The 13,862-nt window shown below is 42.3% G+C and overlaps 1 protein-coding gene and 1 non-coding gene across 2 annotated transcripts; both read left to right on the top strand.

Annotated features, from left to right (window-relative positions):
* The first annotated feature begins 4,407 nt into the window (after nucleotides 1–4,407).
* On the top strand, nucleotides 4,408–4,514 carry LOC133787694 (small nucleolar RNA R71). The gene has a single exon (XR_009872698.1). It is a non-coding gene; the product is annotated as a small nucleolar RNA R71 (small nucleolar RNA).
* A 7,117-nt stretch (nucleotides 4,515–11,631) lies between these two features.
* Nucleotides 11,632–12,889, top strand: LOC133785446 (uncharacterized). Its single transcript, XM_062224678.1, has 3 exons — nucleotides 11,632–11,692; nucleotides 11,747–12,007; nucleotides 12,285–12,889. The coding sequence occupies exons 1-3, from the start codon at nucleotides 11,632–11,634 to the stop codon at nucleotides 12,887–12,889; spliced, it is 927 nt and encodes a 308-aa protein (XP_062080662.1).
* The last annotated feature ends 973 nt before the right edge of the window (nucleotides 12,890–13,862 follow it).

The following is a 13,862-nucleotide window of genomic DNA, read 5'->3' as shown; positions in this document are numbered from 1 at the left end:
ATGCTTCATTCCTTCATTAATCAAGTTCATTGATCTCCATTAGCCTATTGTAATAAGATAAATTCAGATCCATATTCAATTTTCTCATTGCCATATAAGTTTTATGTTCCAACTCCACTAACAAATGGCATGCTTTTCCAAAAACCAACCTATAAGGTGACATGCCAATATGATTTTTATAAGCCCATAATGCATCATCAAGCTTCTTGGACCAATCTTTCCTCAAATAATTAACTGTCTTCTCAAGAATGCTCTTCACCTCCCTATTAGATACTTATGCTTGCCCATTTGACTGAGGATGGTAAGCAAGCATTGTTCTATGCCTCACTCCATATCAAGCCAACAAAGCATCAAAAATTTTATTGAAAAAATGAGTCCTTTCATCACATATAATAGCTCTAGGAGTACCAAAGTGAAAATATTCTTATGCAAGAAATTAATTACCACCTTCCCATCATTAGTTGGAGTTGTTGCTGCTTCCACCCATTTTGAAACATAGTCCACAACTAGCAAAATATACTTATTATTATATGATGACAGAAAAGGTCCCATAAAGTCTATCCCCCAAACATCAAATATTTCCACTTCTAATATACCATGTGGACGCATCGCATTCCTTCTTGATATATTTCCTGTTCTTTGACAGCGGTCATAAGCTTTACAAACACATTTGAGTCCTTAAATAAGGTTGTCCAATATAACCCACATTGTAACACTTTAGATGATGTTCTTGTCGCCCCAAAATGCCCACCACAATGAAGAGTATGGCAATGAGTCAAAATAGATAACATCTCTTCTTCTGGTACACAACGACAAATGACTAGGTCGGGACAATGTTTATATAGAATAAGCTCTTCCCAATAGTAATGCTTGACCTCGAAATATAACTTTTTCAATTATTGCCTAAACATCTCTGGAGGTATAATGTTAGCAACTAAGAAGTTAACATAATTCGCAAACCACGGTACCTCATTACTAGCCTTCACTTCAAAGAACTACTCATCAAGAAAAGCATCATTTATCTTCACCTCCTTCATACTTGGACTCTCATCCACCTCTAATCTAGAAAAATGATCTGCCACCAAATTCTCAGCCCCTTTCTTGTCTCTAATCTCCATATCAAACTCTTGCAACAATAAAACCCAACGAATAAGACGAGGCTTCGCATCTTTCTTGGTCATAAGATACTTAATAGCGGAATGATCAGTGTATACAATTACCTTATTCCCAATTAGATATGGCCTAAACTTATCAAAAGCATACACAATGGCAAAGAGTTCATTAATAGTAGTTGCATAATTAATTTGAGCATCATTCAAAGTGCGACTAGCATAACAAATCATTCTAAACACCTTATCAACTCTTTGACCCAACACTACTCTAACCGCATAATCATTCACATCACACATCAACTCAAATGAAAAATCCCAATTAGGTGCAACAACTATGGGTGCTGAAGTCAATTTCTCCTCAAGTTTCTTAAAAGCATGGCGACACTTCTCATCAAATTCAAATGGAACTCCATTCATCAATAATGTATATAAAGGCTTCAAAATCTTGGAAAAGTCTTTAATGAATCTTAATAAAACCCCGCATGTCCAACAAAGCTTCTCACTCCTTTAATTGAGATAGGAGGTGGTAAATTCTCAATTGTTGAAGTCTTAGCCCGATCTACCTCAATTCCCCTAGTTGAGATCTTGTGCCCTACAATTCCTTCATTTACCATAAAGTGGCACTTCTCCCAATTCAAGACTAAGTATGATTCCTCACATCTCTTCAAAACTAGCTCCAAATTGGCCAAACAGTTATCAAAAGAAGAACCACAAACAGAAAAATCATCCATAAAGATCTCAATACCCTTCTCTAGCATGCCAGAAAATATAGCCATCATACACCTTTGGAACGTTGCAGGTGAATTACAAAATCCAAATGACATCCTTCTAAACGCAAAAGTACCATACAGGCATGTAAATGTGGTATTCTCTTGATCCTCAGGGGCAATGGCAATTTGATGGTATCCTAAATACCCATCCTAGAAACAATAATAGTTATGGTCTGCGAACCTATCCAACATTTGATCAACAAGTGGCAAAGGGAAGTGATCTTTTCTGCTAGCCTTATTCAATTTATGGTAATCTATACATATCCTCCAACCTGTCATAGTACGAGTTGGAATCAATTCATTATTCTCATTCTTAACCACCATCATTCCTCCCTTCTTTGGAACTACTTGCAATGGACTCACCCATGCACTATCTAATATTTGGGTAAATCACTCCAGCATCTAACCACTTAAGAAATTCTTTTCTTACCACTTCCTTCATTGTTGGATTTAATCTTCTCTAAGCATCAATTGCCAGTTAAACACCATCTTCCATCAAAATTCTATGCATCACAATCGATGGGCTTATTCCTCTTATGTCAGCTAGAGTCCATCCAATAACAGTCTTGTGAACTCTTAATACCCTTAATAATTTTTCTACCTCCACCTCAGTAAGAGATGAAGATACTATAACTGGAAGGGTCTCCTTTTTTCCAAGATATGCATAGCGTAAATGCTCTGGAAAAGCCTTCCATTCTAAAATAAATGCTTTCCCAATGGACGGTAGTGGTCTCTTAGGCCCTTGACCAAGTTCTTCAAACATCTTCTCTCTCAACGGTCCATAAAATTGTATCCAATTCAAATAACTCACTTCCTCCTCACAATCCTCTTCATCTACGTCATCGACTGTAAGACTCAACTCAAGAGGATCTTCAACTAGCTTATGACTTGCAACCGCTCCATCTATCACATCAACCAAATACCAACTATCAATCACCCTAGGATAAGCCATGGAAACACTACTTCATCACCTTGTACTCTCAACCGTAATTCTCCTTCTTGTACATCTATTAAAGCTTGCCCAGTTGCTAAAAATAGTCTCCCCATAATAATTGGGAAATTCTCATCCTCCTCCATATCAAGAACAGTAAAATCTGCTGGAAAAATAAACTTATCCACCTTCACCAACATATCTTCTATAATACCTCTTGGGTGCTTGACTGATCTATCTGCCAGCTGTAATTTCACTATAGTGGGCCTAGCTTCTCCCAATCCAAGTCTGCAGAATACCAACAATGGAATCAAATTTATACTTTCCCCCAGATCACACAACACATGCTTGCATTCAAACTCCCCAATGGTGCATGGTATAGTAAAACAACTAGGATCTCTTAACTTTTGTGGGAGTTGTCTTTGCAAAATGCCACTACACTCTTTAGCCAATGCTACAACTTCATAATCTCCCATCTTCCTCTTATTAGACAGGATCTCCTTCATAAACTTGACATAGCTAGGCATCTGTTCTAGTGCTTCAGCGAACGTCATGTTAATATGTATCTTTTTGAATACCTCTAACAACTTTGCAAGCTGTTTATCTAAATTCTGCTTATGGAGTCTCTGTGGATAAGGAATCTTTATATGGTGATCAATGCTCACTGGTGGTACCACTTCTTTCTCTAGAAGACCTTCAATAACCTTCTCTTCACTAGACTTCTTTCCAACTATGTCTTGTGCCTTTTTCTCCCAACTCTTCTCCTCAGACTGATTTCTCTTTCACTCTTCATACTGTGTTCCACTTCTCAAGGTGATGGCTTGACACTATTCTTTAGGATTCACCTCAGTAGTGCTTGAAAAATTTCCCTGAGCTCTATTTGTCATCAAAGTAGCCAACTGCCCTATTTGAGTCTCCAAACTCCTTATAGATGCCCCCATCTTGGTCATGAATTGGTTCACTACATCAGGTTGTGTTTCAGGTTATTTCATGGGCATTTGATGTTGTGGTGGTCTATTTTGTAGTTGATAAAAGCCAGATGCAGGTTGTTGATAAGATTGTTGGGGTTGTGAGAAAGGATGTTTATTGTGGGGAGGTTGATATTGTGGTTGTTGATTGATTATTTGACCTAGAAAAATTTGGGTGGTTTTTCCAACCTTGGTTGTATGACATGGAAAAGGGACTATTGTTTTGTCTTTGGTAATTTCCTATGGTTTGCACTTCTTCCATGGGCATGTTATTCATCACTAGGACATGGCATTGATTTAGTGGATGGGCACTACCACATGTCTCACATAAATTCTGCACTTGCATGGCTTGGGATGGGAGATTGGTCTGTTTTAATTGTTTCGTTAAAGCTGCCATTTGAGTTGTAACCATGGAAATATCATCATATTCAATCATACCAGCCACCTTCTTTGGTTGTCCACTCTTAGTTTGCCACTAGTAGTTATTCATCGCCATCTTCTCTAACAATTCATAAGCTTCATTACCACTTTTTCTCATGAACGCACCTCCTACTGCAACATCTATTATGGTATGAGTAGTACCATTCAACCCATTATAAAAGTTGTGGGCCAGCATCCACTTCTCTATACCATGATGCGAGCACTTCCTTAACAACTCTTTGAATCTCTTCCATGCATCATACAGTGATTCCCCTTCCGTCTGATAGAAATTATTAATATCCCCTCTCAACTTTGCAGCTTTTGCTGGAGGGAAAAAATTTGCTAAGAGCTTCTGGGCTAACTCCTCCCATGTTGTGATAGAATTGGCTGGCAGCGAAATTAGCCAACTCTTCGCTCAATCTCTTAGAGAAAATGGGAATAATCTCAGTCTAATTGCATCATCACTCACCCCATTCATCTTAAAAGTTGCACATAACTCTAGAAAATTGGCTATATGAAAATTAGGATCTTCAATAGGCAACCCCCTAATTGAACAGTATACTATACCATTTGTAGTATTGTCGGCTTGATCTCAAAATTATTCGCACCAATAGTGGGGTGTTTGATGTCTGAATGCACTCTCGTGACCGCAGGAAGCACATAATCTCTAACCTTCCTTGATCCTCGTTCCACTGGGACCTTTGCTACATTTGGAATATTATTAACATTAGCAGCATTGTTTGCTGCATTCCCTTGATTCTCAGCCATGGCAAAGTCCAGCGTTCTCTTAATCTTTCAGTTTTGACTGCACGTTCTTTCAATTTCAAGATCTACCGGTATCAATTCCTTTTGTCTACTTCGTTGCATATACCAATATTTTCTAAAAGCACAATATTACCCACAAACCGAATGAATACTAAAATAAAAACCAATTTAGAATAAAAATCAACTATATTGATATTAATAATAAAGTCCCTATGAACAGTGCCAAAAACTTGTTGTGAGAATTTTTAACTGCGCAAGTATATGCAATCGTAACAAGTAATAAAGTGATAAACCAAGTATCGTTCCCACAAAGATTATTATTAACTACCAAAAATTAATCTTTAATTATAATTTAATTACAAATAATGAATTCTGAATTTATAAAACTAAAGGAATAAAACAATAAAATAGAACAATAGATAACTCAATACTAAATATTAATTCAATGGAATAAGAATTAATGCTATGAACTTTACTAACTATCCACCTATGCCTCTCTAATGTAAATTAAAGAATTTCTATCTCTATTGTGATAGCGGATTATAATTGTAAATTATATTCTTACTAGGACTTATAATTCTCTACAATAAGCAATCTCCTACATCTCCGTGGTAAGTAATATATTACATGCATTAAACATGTAATCCCTAAGCTACACAATTCATATAGGTACTCTCGTCCAATATAAATCTATGATTATTTGACTATAGCAAATTTATCCTTCACTTCTCAGATCTAAGGTTTAAATCATGTAAATGGTGATAAAGCATTCACAAGCATTAAACACAAATCAATATTCCAATTCATTCTGAGGCAACTCCTCCCCCAGTTAGGTCCAAGTACCCCAGGTCTGCGATAGAGTTTACCTTCCATCATGACGTATCTGGGGGCCTGGTACTGAAGCTTCCTGGTTGCTGCCCTGTCCGCGAGCAACCCCCCAGTTGTTAGGTAGTGGATGATAGGTCCCATCCAGGACGTGGAATAGTCTATGGCGTTGATCGTGGGGACTTGAATACTCAGTGCAAGAAGATGGTTGATCGGGATGAGCCCAAAGAGCTCCGCCTCAACATCCATGGCCAGTTTTACCAATGTGTCTACAAACACATTTCATTCCCTAGGGATCTGGCGGATGGAATATTTCTTGAAAGACTGGAGTAGCTCTTGAGCTTGCGTCACATAAGCTGCCATCTTTTCCCCCTTCGTTTGGTATTCCTGGCAACTAATTGGGAGTCGCTATGGACTTCTAGACTCGCTGCCCCTACCTCTCGGACCAGACGCAATCTGGCTAACATGGCCTCGTGCTCGGCCTCATCGTTCGATGCATCGAATTGGAAACGTAGGGCACTTTGCAACTGGTGTCCTTGTGGTGATACTAAGATGATCCTAGGCCCGACCCTATTTTTGTTCGAGGCCCCATCATCTTCAGTGATCCCGGTGCACTCCACGATGAAGTTGGCCAGAGCCTGCCCTTTGATTGATATCCTTGGGACATATGCAATGTCGAATTGACTCAATTCCATGGCCCACTTCAGGAGTCTTCCCAATGATTTGGGTTTTTGTAACACTTGCCATAAGGGATGGTTGGTTAGTACTCTTATGGTGTGGGCCTGAAAGTAAGGCCTAAGCTTCCGGGATGCAATTAGTAAGCATAATGTCAATTTTTCGATTAGTGGGTACCTGGACTCCGCACCCAATAACGTTTTTCTTACATAATGGATTGGAAGTTGGGCCTTCCATTCTTCCCGTATGAGCACGGCACTGATGGCGTGTTCGGACATGGCCAAATAGAGGTACAACGACTCCCCATCCACCGGCTTTGCCAAGATTGGAGCTCGGGCCAAGTGCTCTTTCAGCCTTTGGAAAGCCTCTTCACATTCGGCCGATCATTCAAACCTTTGGCTTCCATGAAGGATGTTGAAGAACAGGATGCACTTGTCCATGGCTTTCGAGACAAAACGGCTCAAGGCGGCTATTCATCTGGTCAAGCTCTGAACATCTTTGTGCTTCCGTGGTGAAGGCATATCGATCAATGCTTTGATCTTGTCCAAGTTGGCCTCTATCCCCCGAGAGCTTACTATGAAGCCCAGGAACTTCCCGGATGCCACACCAAAGGTGCACTTCTTGGGGTTCAGCTTTATCCCATACTTCTGAATGATGACAAACGCTTCTGCCAGATCATCTGCATGTCCTCCGGAGGTCTTGGACTTGACTAGCATGTCATCTATGTATACCTCCATATTCCTCTCCAGCTGGGCTTGGAACATTCTGTTGACGAGCCTTTGATACGTGGATCTGGCGTTCTTGAGCCCGAAGGGCATGACAATGTAGCAGGACACCCCCTTGTCTGTCTGGAAGCTGGTGTGTTCCTGGTCTGTACGTGCATTGAGATTTGGTTATAGCTGGAATAAGCATCCATGAAGCTCAATATCTCATACCTGGACATTGCATCTACCAGTTGGTCGATCCGGGGTAGAGGGAAACAGTATTTTGGGCAAGCCTTCTTGAGGTTCATGAATTCAATGAAGTTCTCCACATCCCGTTCGGCTTAGGCATCAACACCAGATTGGCCAGCTAGACGAGATACAAGGCCTCCTGAATGAAGTTGATCGAAGATAACTTCTCAACTTCTAACTTGAGGGCCTCTGCCCTCTCCGCCCCCCAGAGGTCTCCGTTTCTGCCGGACCGGAGTCGCGCCCTCGTCGATGTTCAGGTCGTGACATATGATGTTACGGTCGATCCTGGTCATATCCCAGTGTGACTAAGCCAAGACATCCTGGTTCTCTTTTACTCGGGCGATGATGGCAGCATGGACCTCTGCATTCAGGTTCTTCCCGACTTGGATTACTTTGGTCGGGTCGGTGTCGTTGATGCACACCTCTTTAATTTCCTCCATGGGCTCTAGTGCGCGGTCCGCCCTTATCCGTAAATCTAGTTCATCTTCATCCCGGACCATCCTTTGTGCCGAGGGAGGAGGTGGGACTGGATCAATATTTTCCTCCTCAAGAGGTTCTTCGCATACCATATAAATTGGTCGAGCGGATATGTGGTAACATTTCTAGGTGCTCTTCCAGTCTCCCCGGACTGTACCTGCCCCTCCGTTGTCACAGGGGAACTTCATACAAAGGTGGCGGATCGAGGTGATGGCACCGAAGTCGACAAGCGCGGGCCAACCAAAGATGACATTGTAAGCGGTGGGGCAATCCACCACTACGAATGTACAAAATTTGAACGAGCCTTGAATCTTGTTCCCCAACGTTATGAACAACTGGATTTTCCTAATCTGGAGTATTGAATCTCCATTGAACCCGTAGATCTGCGTTAGGCATGAGGCTAGATATGCCTCGGTTAAGCCAATTGCAATGAAGGCTGGCTTGAACAATACATTGACGGAACTTCCATCATCCACCAACACTCGGGACACCATTTTTTTGGCAATTTGGGCATCGATGAACAAAGGATCATGATGTGGGAAGTGGACGTTCCGGGCATCCTCTTCCATGAAGGTGATGGGTAAATTCATCAACTTCGGGGGTTGAGCCGAGGTCTGGACCAAGGCGCATACCTCATGGTCACGATTGAGCTTGTTGAGATACCAATTTTGATTGTTCCGGGATGGTCCCTCCAGGTGTGGCCCTCCTGAGATGGTGGCCACGTGACCATCTATCCATGGTGCGTGGTTCCGGAGGGGAAAGGCATCCCGGGTCTGGGTGCCTACACTATTGGGGCCCCCTGAGGGGCCTGTGCTCCTGGTCTGGTCGTGTACCCTCCCTGGGGAGGTCGGTACCATCCAAGTGCACTTGGGATCGCAGGTTGTCTAGGAGCTACCGACAGTGCCAGAACTCCCATGACCATTCTATGCCATTGGTGGAGATGCCCCAGCTTGATCAAATTCTCAATTTCATCTTTTAGCTGATGACACTCCTCAGTCGAGTGACCCATGTCTTTGTGATACACACTCTTTTTGCTGGTGTCCCTTGAGTTCTTTCCCCCCTTGAACATGGGGGTGGGTTTCCAGTAATGAACCATTCTCTCCGTGGCCAGGTATATGTTTTCCCTGGTGTCCACCAAGTTAGTGTACTCTGAGTATTGGGCTCATAACCCCTCTTGCCCTTTTTAGAGGGCTCATATCGGTTCTGTCCTTTCTCCAATCTCTTCCCCCTGGAGGGGTTTACGCTTGCCTCTATCCCCCCATTACAGAGAGCTGGGACCCGCCGGGGGAAACTCTATATCCGACCGGGGCCATCCCAAATCTAGAAAATGGGGCAGATTTGGTCGGCGCATATCCTGAGGAAGTGAGACCGTAGACCGTCGGGGTTGCGAAGGTCATTCCGGGAGTGCCCGTCGACCCTGGTGCTGCCGAGGGTGTTGGATAGTGAGGGGCCGGGTATTGCATTCCGTACCCGGGAAAGGTTTGGGCACTCGGCTGGGGACCCTGCTGCCATTTGGATGCCTGGATTCAGGCCTCCTCCCAGTTTATAAAGCCTTGTGCCCTTCTTATGAATCCTTTGAGGGTGGTCGCCTTACTGCACTGCATGTCATCCCAGAGAGGGGACCCAGCTCGGATCCCGGACTGGAGGGCCACCAGGCGTTACCCATCAGCCACCTTGGTTTTTGAGGTGCTGGATGTAGGCCCTCAGAGTCTCCGTGGGGAGCTTCTTAATGTTGGAAAGGGCGCTAATCTGCATGTCCATCCTCATGGTGGCCACAAACTGGTTGCGAAACGCCGACTGTAGTCCGAACCAAGATTGGATAGATCCCGACTTGACCCTCTTCCACCACTCTTCCGCGGGTCCGTCTAGAGTGATTGAAAAACACAGGCATTTGCCGTTGTCACAGACGTGGGCTACGGTCATCAAACGATTATAGCGGGAAAAGTGGTCCCTGGGGTCTGTGTTCCCAGTGTAAGCAGGTAGGTTTGGCATTTTGAAACCCTTCGGGAGCACCACATCTAGGATGTGTTTGGCGCATGGTTCTTTTTCCTCCTCCTTAGAATCAGAACCTCCTCCTTCTTGTTTCTGAACTAGATAGTCTGTGACTTTCTTTAATGCGACCAACTGTTCCATGAACTGTATGGCCATTCTGTCATCCAGGGGGATCCTTTCGTTCCTCCTGTCGTTGAGGTTATTCCTTAGATCTCCCCTTGGGGGTAGATCTTCTCCTTGTGAGCCCACTCCTTTTAGGCATTTAGACCATCGCACAGGTCTATCCAGGACGTGTTTTCCCCTAAACTAATGGCTTTCAGCTCGTCAGCACGCGGGCGCCCTTGGTGATCTTCATTCACAGAGGCACTAGGGTGGAAACGTTTCTCCCATCTGGTCGCCAATCCTTGGGCAACAATGAAGGCCTGAAGTGCCTTGAGGGATTCTTGCATTTGGCGAGTGGGTTCTTTCTGTTCGGCTATCATGGCCTCTTGATCTAGGACTTGTTGTCTCAGTTTAACCACCTCTAGTTCCTCCTGGTCGGGATCCATTTCTTCTTCAGGGATCGCAGGATCCTCAGTTTCGTGATCATGGTATCCCCCTTCATTTTCGTCACTTCCTCATAGTAACCCTCCTCGTAATCTGCCCTTCCTCAAAATTTTGGGAATCGTTAGGCTAGGGCATTCGATAAGGCGGACCCTCAGGTTGGTTTTGAGGGAGAGGTTGATTGGGCAATGGCTCCCTGTTGCCTTGCTGTTCTTGGTGAGCAGGGTCGAATGTAGTATGTCTCGTGTTCACCATTGTTGCAAATGTTCAAGATCAACTTAAGCTTTCTTCGGCTCTCAATGAAAGCACCAAAATGTTTACCGAGTTTTTTGGAAATTAGAATTATGAAAGATTTAGAGAGCTAAGAGAAATGATTCAAAGATGATCACCCTAAGGATTTTACGTGGTTGAGGCTAAGGATGATCACCATTACGAGGATCATTTCCACAGTGCACAACTGTTCATATTTATAGGCAGTTGAGTGCTCTGGGTTTGGGTTTGGGCCGGACTAATTCGGGCCCTATAAGGGTATAAACACTATTTTCTCATTAATGGAGGCTTAATACAAAGGATTTTATTAAATAAAATACACTAATCAGGGCCCATTAGGCTGGCTTGAGCATAACCACGTTGTAAGACTGACAACAATACGTAGCTTCAGTCTGGTTCGCGTGGACTTCTAGGGAGATCCAGGGGACAGGATCCATCAGAGTAGTGGCAGTACTGTTCTGAATAACAGTGTACATTCCGTATGTAACCTCTTCTGCAGGTTATTTGAGGAGACAAAACTCTGTGTTTCTCAGGGTGATGTTAGTATCGGGGACAGTTTATCACGCCCAACCTGGTCACCTGATCTGGGTTCGTTTACCAACATTCTGATCCATTTACCAGGACCCTAGTTCGTTTACTAGAGCCCGACTTCATCCCTTCTTGTCCCAGTTCATTTTAGACTTGGAAACGCCGTCCTTATCATCATCCTGGATGACATCATACACTGGGTCCGGGAAGACTAAACATGCCAACTTCACGGTCTCGACTTATATTCTGAGATAATGTTGGGCTTACTGATATTTGGGCCACCAGGATGTACTCCTTCCCTGTCTATTGGGCTCAGTTTGGGCCTCGGGTCCCTTCAGGATAGCCTATGGACTTAGTGTATGGGGCCACTTGTGCGGGGAGGAAACGGGGATAACAGTAACGATGGAAGGAACTGAAAGTAGCTCCATGAGTGTTTCTCAACCCTTTATTCCCATTTTCAAAGGTAAATGCTAGGAGTTCTAGAGTATCAAAATGAAGACTCTATTTACATTTTAAGACCATTGGGATTTATTGAAGATTGGCTACGACAACAATGAAGCAAATGAAAGTTTCTTAAGGGAAAACCAAAAGAAAAATTGGAAGGCATTGTTCTTCCTTCAACAAGAAGTTCAAGACATATTTTTTTCCAGAATCGCAATGGCATCCACTTCAAAGGAGGTTTGGGAAATATTGCAGAAAGAATTTATGGGTTCAATAAAGGTAATAGAAGTGAAACTTCAGACTTTTAGACAAGAGTTTGAGGCTTTGCTTATGAAGGGTAATGAAACTTTACAAGATTACTTTTCTAGAGTATTTCAATTATTAGTCAAATGAGATCTTATGGAGAAGAAATATATGATGCCAAGATTGTTTCTAAAGTTCTACGAACTCTGTCTCCCAAATATGATTATATAGGAACTACAATTGAGGAATGTAAAGATCTCTTTGTTTTTTCTTTCGATGAACTAATAGGTTCTTTGCAAGCACATGAAGCAAGGCATAACATATCAGTTGAGAAAAATGAGGAAAAAACTTTTCAAGCTTCTCAAGTGAAGGGGGAGGCAGCAAAAAGCAGGACTATGTAGGAAGAGGTTGTGGAAGAGGAGGTTTTTGTGGCTGGGGATGTGAAAGAGGTAGAGGAAAAGGACGTTTTGATGGGCAAGAGAAGCAATCCATTGGGGAGCAAAGGTGGAAGAAAAGCTCTATTCATTGTCACAATTGCAAGAAATTTGGGCATGTAAATGCAAACTGTTGGGCACCACATGCACATTATGTGGAAAAAGAAAATGAGGAAAGCAAGCTATTTATGGTTCATTCTTCTTCAAATGATATTCAAAATGATGTTTGGTTTTTGGATAGTGGTTGTTCAAACCACATGACTAGCAATAGATCATTGTTTAAAGAGCTTGATGAGTTACAGAAGGAACAAGTCAGACTTGGAGATAACAAGCAAATTCAATTTGAAATCAAAGGTGTTGTTGTTGTAAAGACTAGCCATGGTAAAGAAAAATTACTTTACAATGTTTTCTTTGTTCCTAATTTAGCTCACAGTTTGTTGAGTGTTGGACAATTGATGGCTAGTGGTTATGAAATTTTATTCAATGATGGAACATGTGTTATTAACGACTTAAAGTCTGGGCAGTCCATTGTTAGTGTGTAGATGACAGAGAACAAGATGTTTCCACTTAAAATCTCAGCAATGGAAGACCAAACTCTTATTGCCAGAGAGAAAAATGAATCCGAGGTGTGGCATTTGAGATATGGGCATCTCAATATCAAAGGCTTGCAACTTCTAAGTCAGAAAGGTATGGTCCACAAGCTACCACAAATTAATTCTTTTGGCTTATGTGAAGCATGCCTTTATGGAAAGCAGGCAAGAAAGCTCTTTCCAAGTGGGTAGTCATGGAAAGCTTTTGAATGTCTTGGGTTGATTCATGTGGGCCCATGAGAACTACATCACTTGGTTGGAGTAAGTATTTTTTCTCTTTACAGATGATTATAGTCGAATGAGTTGGGTATATTTTCTCACAGAAAAGTCAGAAGCCTTTGAAAATTTCAAAAAAATTCAAGGCACTTGTGGAAAAAGGAGAAAGGAACTTTTATAAAGACTCTTCCCACAGATAGAGGTGGTGAGTTTTTATCTAATGAATTTAATAGTTTATGTGAAGAACGTGTCATTTTTAGGGAGTTGACAAAAACCTTCCACACCACAACAAAATGGTGTGGCAGAGAGAAAGAATCGAGCTGTTGTGGACATGGCTGGAAGTTTGCTTAAAGCTAGAGGACTTCCTATTCAATTTTGGGCTGAATCAGCGTCAACAATAGTCTATTTGCTATATATTTCTCCTACAAGAAATGTCTTGGATCAAACACCATATCAGTCACCAGTTTCCTCATCATCAACTTCAAGAAGTAGCAATTCATAATCTTCTGATGAAACTCCACTTGCAAGGTTCAGATCTTGGAGAGAAATCTACGAATCTTGCTAATTTGCTCTTTTTGTTACAGATCCTACAACCTTTGAAGAAACAACAACAACAAAGGAAGAATGGCAGAATGCAATGAAAGAAGAGTTGATGGAAATTCAGACAAATGAAACATAGGAGAGGACTAATCTACCCAAAGAGAAGAAA

The sequence above is a fragment of the Humulus lupulus genome, chromosome 6 (assembly GCF_963169125.1).
Source record: "Humulus lupulus chromosome 6, drHumLupu1.1, whole genome shotgun sequence".
NCBI classification, from domain to species: Eukaryota; Viridiplantae; Streptophyta; class Magnoliopsida; order Rosales; family Cannabaceae; genus Humulus; species Humulus lupulus.
This window is presented reverse-complemented; position numbering and strand designations above follow the sequence as displayed.

Bases quoted from the DNA above. Each gene is read 5' to 3' on its own strand.
- LOC133785446 (XM_062224678.1), top strand. From the start codon at position 11,632: ATGGAAGGAACTGAAAGTAGCTCCATGAGTGTTTCTCAACCCTTTATT. The intron at 11,693-11,746 runs GTAAATGCTAGG...TTACATTTTAAG, and splicing joins CTTTATTCCCATTTTCAAAG to ACCATTGGGATTTATTGAAG. The intron at 12,008-12,284 runs GTAATGAAACTT...TCTCAAGTGAAG, and splicing joins TGAGGCTTTGCTTATGAAGG to GGGGAGGCAGCAAAAAGCAG.